A 9,056-nucleotide genomic window follows, 5' to 3' on the forward strand; every position below is an offset into this window, starting at 1 on the left:
TTCCATACGAGGTAGAGTCACATGACAATTTAACCGATACAAAGCACGAATTGCATATAAAATGACACATTCATTTTGAAATCACATAGAGTTCGTAAATGGAGGGTACTAGATGAGAAGATTCAAATTGGCGCATCTTGGGATGTGGAGTAAACAACAATTTCATCACTGTGTACTGCTTCCCACTTCATCAATTTTATTGGCACATAATGAAACCAACGTACCCACGAACAACCAACATGCACATTATTATCAAAATTCCAAACTACTCACTTCGTTCTCCAATTACTATTTATTTTAATTTTTCTAGGTACATAACTTTTGCTATGTAATTAGACATAATATATATCTAGCTGCATATCAAAAGCTATGTATTTAGAAAAGCCATATAGTAATTTGGGATGGATGGAGTAAGACCTTCATCATGCCAATAAACTGCATCCACAACTAGTCGCATAGGAATTTAGCAAGAATCGTCGTAATTCCCTCAAGATGATTCTTCGGCCGCTTTAGAAGGAAAGAACAACCAAAGAGTAGAATGTTTTGCCATTAATGCAAAGTGGTTATACGCAGCTGTGCATCAAGGACAAAAAGGTTGCAACACTAGGGTTTGTGGTGGTAGGGTTCATAAGAGCATGGGTGAGAACTCAGACGCGTGGAGGTCTCTAAGCATACTTGCCCAGAGTAAAGAAAAGAAGAAAGTAGGCCGAAGATAAATGGAAATACACGTACTCGTTTTCAAAAATTAAAAAATATACATTTCACTTCCAAATATATAAGTTGTCAGGATAAAAATTACCAAATTTATTCTATATGACATTTAACTCGTTTTTAATAAGATGAATGATCAAATGTTGTGATCAAAAGTCGCGACAAATATTTTGATACGGAGGTAGTATTTTTTTTCCGAGAGGGTCAAATATAGTAGCTTGTCATCCGTAATCCGTTCTTAAAGTAAGAAAAAAAAATGAAACATGGCCCAGCAACCCCAGCTCTTTGGGTCAATTGTGACCCGACTCGAGCGCCACCGCCGCCGCCGCCTTGCCCTCGGCTCCACCACCGTTACCCTCGTGTCCCCGCGTCGCCGCCGGGACGCGCAAGCTCAGGGCTGGCAAACCCGTTCGCAGCGGCGGCGGCGCTATGGGCAAGAAGAATAGCGGCGCCAGTGGCGCTTCGACGCCGGCGAGGGCCTCCAACCAGGCCGTGTCGATCCGCGACGAGACCTCCGGGAGGACGCGCGTAGACGAGGCCTCCCTGCTGAGGGTCAAGCACCTGCAGCGGCTAGCGTCGTGGGCGGGCGCCGAGGCCGGGGTGGGCCCGGTCGCCGCGCTGCTGGGGCGCCGCCTCGCCTCGAGCGCCGAGGCCGCTGGAGTACCCCTTGGCGCTGCCACTTTCCTTTGCCAGAGGTGAGAGCTGCTGCTAACTAGTTACTACACCTTATTCATCCTCTTAGCATGTTGTCTAGCCACCAGAATTTGCCCGTGTGTTTTGGCCTGACCTTCCTTTCGGACTGTTCCATACTGCTAGTCAAAACCAATTTGCTCCTTTTCCAGTGAATTAACTTGTACTGGTTGTTATCTTCTGTAAATCTGCAGTGGGAATTGGGAAATGTATCGTTGTCAGACAAATTGCTGTTCGGCCAGTTAATCTGTATATTTATGCATATCTCCGACAATGTAAAACCTTAAGAACAATTATGAATTCTTTTCTATCAAGTTGAAAACATAATGGCAGTACTACTACCAATAATATTTGATGGTAGTCAACATGCTGTTGATAATGCTAATGAAAAATTAGGCTCTATACTAGGTTGTTCCCATTGTTTAGATAACTCTAATGAACATACAAACCATAACTGTTCTAGTAGGTTGTGCACTGCAGAGACATCCTGCTGACTAGCTGCTTTGTCAGGATATTGATCTATTCTGATATCCATATCTTGTTAATATCTCTTGTTGATGTTTATTTTTATGTTCTGTTTAGTGCAATATTTATATGCCAGTGAAGGAGTTGTATGTAGTTGTAAGCTGCTAAACCAATATGTATGATTCACTTCTATGAAGAGTTAATGAAGATTTTAGGGGCATTTGTGTTCTTGCCCCTATTTTGAAGTTTAATTGTGATTTTGCTCTCGTTTTTTCAACTTTGTGATTTTGCCCTCGACTATTCACAGTCAATGCGATTTTGCCCCTAGTCAAGGTCAAAACAGGGGCAAATACGCAAAGACCAAGGGCAAAATCACAATGACTTGTGAATAGTTGAGGACAAAATCACAAAGTTAGAAAAATGAGGGTAAAAACACAATTGCACTTCAAAGCAGGGGCAAGATCACCAAATATCCAAGATTTTTAAGGTCGGTTGGAAATGATAAAAAAACCCTGTAATCAGTACTTCAGATTTTAATTGGCTTATTGCAAAGCCTTGAGCATATCTTTCTCAATGTTTTCCTTAGCAAATATATTTTTCTCTACTCTCATGTTTAACTGGACTTTGTGCTAAACCCCACTCAATCACAGATAACAATTTCTATTGACATACATATGTATGAACAATTAATATACTTCAGTGATTTATGTGATGTGCTCAGAAATCCATATTTCATCAGTAATTTCTCATGATATGTATTTGGCATGTGCTGATAACCTTTGATTGAGTGGTCCAAATGAATAGTTATAATCCTGCTGCTTATTAACACACTGGATGGCAGGATGGTTCTTGATCAATATCCATAATACCTTGGTTGCATTGCCCCTGATTGGTGTTCTTGTGTCCTGTAACTAGTCAGCTTTGAGACATTTAGACGTCTGCACAAACCTCATTAGTTTACGACCAGAAAAGTAAAATGAAAATGTTGTGATGATAATAATGGTGTATTCCTTTTCCAAGTAGCATGAGCTGCTGATAAGATTTCCATCTTGTTCAACCATTGTTCTTGAAATTCAGATCTATTACATGTGTTATTGTTATCTAGTAATGCAATAATTAAGAATCTTTTCCTCTATTAGAAGAAACTGAAATAAGAATAGTAAAACTATCCCAGATATGATGCGATACAGTATTAGTGGTCAGGCCAATGGGATTCAGAAATTCCCAAGAATACTGAGCTTATCTGTACATTCTGTTAGACTGTCGTATTTGGTTTAGATGGTAGTTATGCTATTCTTTTTGTTTCTATTTGGTAAGTTTTGCCTATGCATAGCCTTTGTTTCAGCTTACACAGGTCTTTACAAAATTTCTCCAATATTGCAGGTGTGAGACAGTCTTAAAGCCAGGCTTCAACTGCAGTGTCCGCATAAGGAACAAGAGAAATAAAGCTAAACGGCGGAAGAAATCAAACTGCTGTCAGAACAGCATTTCCTATGCATGCCATTTCTGTGGAGATCAGAATCTAATATTGGGTAGTGGGAAGGGTGTAGTTAAGAGCTTGTTACCATCAAGAGATCATGCTACCATGGCCTTAACCGGTAGAATTTTGAAAGGAAACAACAGCAACACAAGAATACGAGATAGGAAAAACGTGCTTGAGCATTCTCAAGCAGCAACTTTGCAAGTGGATTCACCATCCGGGTTGAGACAGTCAACTTCTGAAAGGGGTGAACATGGGGAAAGGTTAAAATGTAATCTCTCTATTGATTGCAAAATGGAGGAAGGAGCGATCTTGTCAATGGTGAAGCCTGGTCATTTAGCAGCCTCTACATCTGAAGAAGTTAGCATACAAGTAGTAGAAATTACAAATGATGAACAGATTCGTGAAACTGAGCCTATTTCTTGCGAGAAGGTTAAAATATGTGAAGCCAACGCTACTTCGGAAGCAGAAGTTCCGGTTGGATTGCCATTTGTCACGCCTCAGAAGAAGAAACTAACGGAGGTGAATTCGGCAGAACCATTCAAGACAGGAAGCAAGGCGAGCGAGAAAGGGGAGAATTCTGGCTCAATTACTGGCAATACCGTTTCAAGCTCTATCAAGTCTGCCCCAAATGACTCTCGTAAGAATTCAAAATGTGCAGCAAGTGATTCTGCTCAGGTCTCTGGTAGTTCGAGGAAGCGGGCAAAGAAAGGGTGGACTACGCTGAAACAGATAGCTGAGAAGGATGAGCTCGAGAGGAGGGAGAAGATGAGTAATTTTGTGATCCCATTCTTCATGCAGTAAGCGGGATGTTACAATTTTTGCCCACAATATAATCGTTTCATCATTGGTGTATCTTCTGAGAACGGCAATGTAGTTTTGGTGTGAAAGTGAGCTATTTAGAATTTTAAAATCTTGTATCGATCATGCGGGTAGGATAAAAGAAATATGAGGTTACCCATAGTCTTGAATTCAGCCAAAGGGCAAGCAATGGGTTTTCTTGTTATGCCTGTGCAACTGGTTTTCCAAAGCAAATCGTACGGTGAAATCGGTACACTTTACCATTGATTAGCAAACAGAGAAGGCTCAAAAGAAAGCAGCAATCACCTCGTGTGCCAGGACTGGGGAGGGATCAACACAACGCCAAACATGACGCAAGAATGCAAGCCTGCGAGGTAACATAGCTCTGTTTCCCTTAAGCCATAGCAAAGGATGTCAAGTGCCAACTTGGCCTTGCTCAGCCGTCAAGCCATGCTCATAGCCTGATTTCTGAATTTCTGACCAGAACGAGCAAGGTAGGCACGCAACATCATCCAACCATCCAGGCAAAACAAAATGATTCGGACCTGCTTCAGCTTATAAGCCGGCTGAAAAGCTGAAACGGCTGATTTGTTGTGAGAGGAAAACACTGTTTGGTGGCTGATAAACCAGCTGAATAAGCTGAAGCGAACAGGATAAGTGAATAATTCTTGTGTAAATTATCTATAGTTGCTTAATTTCAGAGACACCACTTCACGACTAAAACCTGAATCAACCGCAGATCTACAGCCTTCACGCTTTTTACGTCTGAGATGATCTAATCTGCACGGTGGTGATGATGCCACTATGGTGGCGGTCCCATGCGTCAGGCGAGCTGGGCGAGCCTGGCTTTGTTTGGATACACCTCCTAAAGTTTAGTACCCATCACATTGGATGTTTGGATACTAATTAGGAGTATTAAATATAGACTATTTATAAAACTCATTGCACAGATGGAGTCTAATTCGCGAGATGAATCTATCAATTAGGCTCAATAGATTCGTCTTGCAAATTAGTATAGGGGTTCTGCAATTAGTTTTATAATTAGCTCATGTTTAATCCTTCTAATTAGCATCCGAACATCCGATGTGACACTCTTAAAGTTTAGTTCCTCTGTATCATGTGTCCAAACACCTTTAGTGGCTTCGCTTGGTCTAGTGTGCCCAAAAAGTTCAGGTTGCGCTGCGCTGGATCAGCTGGGTTTAGGTCGGTTACTCGGTTTAGGGGTTGGTTTTACCCTTTTTATTTCTTTATTTAGATTTAAGTTTGAATTTGAGTCTGAGAAAAAAAATAAAATCTCACAAAAAATCCAAATCAAATCCAATTAGATCCAAATCCCTCGTGCAAACATGATGCACAAATTTGAATTTTGTGGTAAAGGGGAGAGGGCTAGCCTTAAGTTGGCCAAGTTGTATTTAAATTCAAACAATTCACCCTAAAGATTTTTTAAAACTGATAAATTGGCATGCTTTAACATTACACCGAAACATGGTATATCTTACAATGTAGTGCAACACAAGTGTGATGGAGATCACCACCGGAGAGGTGAGCTTTAGTAAGAAAAGTTATTAAAAGAAATATACGTACGCATAGTGTGTGACCTCAAGTATCACACGAGGCCTTCCTACCATCTCACCTATATAACATATGTGATGGAGTTAGATATGGTTTCCTTTTAAAATAACCCGTAGAGAAACCTTTAGTACCTAGGTCACTTTTAGTACTGGGTGGTGTTATGATCTGGTACTAAAAGACCTCCAGTGTTACTAAATTTGGACCCGGTACTAATGTTAGCATTAGTAGCATTAGTACCGGATCGAAATGTGGCTGGTACTAATGTGTTGAACGAAAACGTCATTTTTATAGTAGTGGATGCATGTAACAAATCATCATGATGGATGTGTATCATACCCATATGTGTGTGCTAATAACTTCAAATAAGTTTTGGATGGCCACCTACCCATCCAAAAGAAAAGAACCATGAAAATTAAACACACTACGACATAAGCAGAAATTGGATGAGCCGAGCTTGCTGGTTCCTGAATACAGCAGTCGTCGTCCATTTGAAGGTATATAGGGTGAATCCAGGACCCAAGCTGGCCACATGCCCTGTCAGTAATTCCCTCAGTACTGCTCCTATAGGATACAATGTAATCACAATCATGACACAGTGCTGCTGTTGTGAGATGTTGGAGTGAAACAAATAAAATGCATGCATTGTCAGTGAGAGATTATGTCCACTCTGAAGCAGGACCATTATATATTTATGTAATTTTCATTATAGATGGTCTTTGCTTTCATGGCAAGAGGAAGTTGATCTGTCTTTGATGTCATGAGGGCAAGAGACCCAAGGAAGAACTTTTTGACACTTTTTTCCAGGGGTTAGCTTGTCATTCTATCTCCTGGGAATGCCTTTCTACCGATGCGTGCAGGTAAATGTATTCATCATCTTACAATATTTATATATAATGACACCTTCATAAATCTTTACGCCAATCATATTCAAATAATATGAGTAGATTCGAACCAAAAAATAATATCATAAAATTATGATTTCTCTTTTGGTTACACGAGTAGATTTAACAGGAGTATTAAAGAGACCATGCAACTGTCAAAGAATTTACAAATTTGTAAACTGTTCTAGAGCTTTTAGAATCGATCAATTATCTTGTCTTACCCAATCAAGAGTTTAAAGCACTAAGGGATATGGATACCCTATGGGTCCTCACCGACCAGGATACTGGCCGGCCCTGGCAAGTGGGTCCGCCCGATCAGAACGTGCGGGCCAAGAACGTGAAGATACTTGGAGCACAAGTCAAGGAGGTCGGGCGATTCAAATCAGATCGGATATTGCAGGATACTTGTTGTAATCCGACTCGGGTTGCTTTCCACGCAACAACCGACTAGATTAGATTCAAACTGACTTGTAACCCTAGGTCGTCAGCCTATATAAGGCGGCTAGGGGCGCCTCTCGAGGGCATTTGATCTCAACTTCCCGCATACCATACCAACAATACAATCCAGCAAAACACAAGACATGGGGTATTACTCTCCGGAGGTCCGAACCTGTCTAAACCTTCGTGTTTTCGTGATTACCTTCGAGTTCTTGATCTTGCAATCCTCCCTGCCTACAAATCTACCACTTGGGTAACCCTTTGGTGGACTGCCGGGCTACTAAATTCGACAGTTGGCGTGTTAGGTCGGGATGATTGTGAGATCCTCCCCAACAAACTCGATGGCATCTCGCCCCGACGTCATCTTCCCCGAGAGCATGAAGGATATCCTCGCCAACCCGATCCAGCTTTGCTTCAGGACCATGCCGACAGATCCCGATTCTACCGCTTCCTTCATCGACTCGACGCCCAACGCCAGCTCAGCATCCGTTGCATCTGCGCCAGTAGAATAAGACCTCCACTTGAAGACCCTCATGCCGCTCGCCCATCAGATCGACGACCTTTCCCTCTTCGAGAGGATTCCCAACATCCTTGCTGCGACCCGTCCAGCCACACCCTACGATCTGATCGCGGGGCTAGATCGCATCAGCAACACCATTGCTGAGTGCATCAACCTCTCCGAGATGACGCTACGCCCAACAAGGTTGGCGTAGGGTCCTTCCCGCGCCCCCTTTGGTCTGAGGAACTCGGTTGCCGTGTTTTCCATGAAACTCATGCAATATCTTCAGATCCAATCTGAAGGCCCACCCAGACCCGCCCAGTTTCCCGACTGTGGCGAGTTCTAGATCCCCCGCATCGCCCTAACTCCAAACCCTTATGGAGATGATGTCGAAAGAACCTCCACCACGCCAGATCGCAAAGCCTTCATGGTCTCCACCGATGATCCACCTAGGGATGGCGAAACCTCTTCTCAGGAAGAAGGTCGCAACGCCAAGAACCGAGACCATGTAGTATGGCGCCAACGGGAGCAATCCGACGCCCAGCAACGTCAACAACCTGCTGCTAACGTGGGAGCCGAGGTAACAGGCGACCAACGCCGATCACCGCCCGTCGCCAACGCCGACCCACCATGTGCCAACGATGGTGAAAACGCCGATCAGGACAGTGCCCGGGGCAGACGCAGTCACCCTATGCGCGCCTGCAATCTACAAGCTGACCTCGAGGAGGTCGGCCACAACATCTTCACCACACCCCAGGCTAACCTAGAGGCTGCCTTCGCCGATCTGGAAAACCTTCCAGACTCGGAGCCGCTCCGGTGGATCTGAGCACGTATCCGTATCACCAACGTCTAGATTGAAGAATGGGCCCGGAGCTGGTCAACACACTCCTGGCCCACATCTACACGAAGCCGATCCGCTCATAGCAGATCCAGTCACCACCAAGGTGACCACAGTAACTGCGCGGGAGGTCGGGTGGAGCTCGTCCGCGAAGAGGAGGTGGAGCAACCTGCTAACCCACCCGCCAAAAATGCCCATCAACTCAACAATCGCGACAACCGCAGCTGTGGCAGGGAGGTGATGGCGAGAACCGTGGCAGACAAGGTCAGCAACATGACCTCCGCGAGCAGTTACATGATCACCGCAACCTCCGCACCGACCTCAACAACCGCCACCAAGAGTGGGAAGAGGGCGAGCTCCGCCGCCGCGCTGAGTACGACCGTGACTACTACACTCCTGGACTTGACAGTAGGCAAAACTACAACGCAGAATGGGAGGACCACCGACGCCAAGAAGACGAGATGCGTCGCCGTGCCGACTACGATTGCATGTACGGCGCCCCTGAGGACGCCTACATCCCACCCAGGCGCAACAATGGTGGACGCCCCAGGGCACCACCCGTCGAATACAACCTCGAGGACGACGAGGACACGACGATCAATGGTTTCGCCGCCTTCACTCCCCGTCTCAGGGCCGTTGAGTGGGCTGCCTCGTTCAAGCCAGCTATCAACAAAAAGTACA

At 44.3% G+C, this 9,056-nt stretch overlaps 1 protein-coding gene across 1 annotated transcript; it reads left to right on the top strand.

The window, feature by feature from the left end:
- The first annotated feature begins 984 nt into the window (after positions 1-984).
- Positions 985-4,352, top strand: LOC117854633 (uncharacterized). The gene is made up of 2 exons (XM_034736863.2): positions 985-1,406; positions 3,250-4,352. The coding sequence occupies exons 1-2, from the start codon at positions 1,141-1,143 to the stop codon at positions 4,148-4,150; spliced, it is 1,167 nt and encodes a 388-aa protein (XP_034592754.1). The 5' UTR covers positions 985-1,140; the 3' UTR covers positions 4,151-4,352.
- Positions 4,353-9,056: the final 4,704 nt, after the last annotated feature.

This window comes from Setaria viridis, chromosome 5 (genome assembly GCF_005286985.2).
Source record: "Setaria viridis chromosome 5, Setaria_viridis_v4.0, whole genome shotgun sequence".
NCBI classification, from domain to species: Eukaryota; Viridiplantae; Streptophyta; class Magnoliopsida; order Poales; family Poaceae; genus Setaria; species Setaria viridis.

What these genes read in the sequence shown, in the direction of transcription:
- LOC117854633 (XM_034736863.2), top strand. Translation starts at nt 1,141, where the DNA reads ATGGGCAAGAAGAATAGCGGCGCCAGTGGCGCTTCGACGCCGGCGAGG. An exon ending in GCCACTTTCCTTTGCCAGAG is followed by an intron (nt 1,407 to 3,249) that starts GTGAGAGCTGCT and finishes CCAATATTGCAG; the next exon opens with GTGTGAGACAGTCTTAAAGC.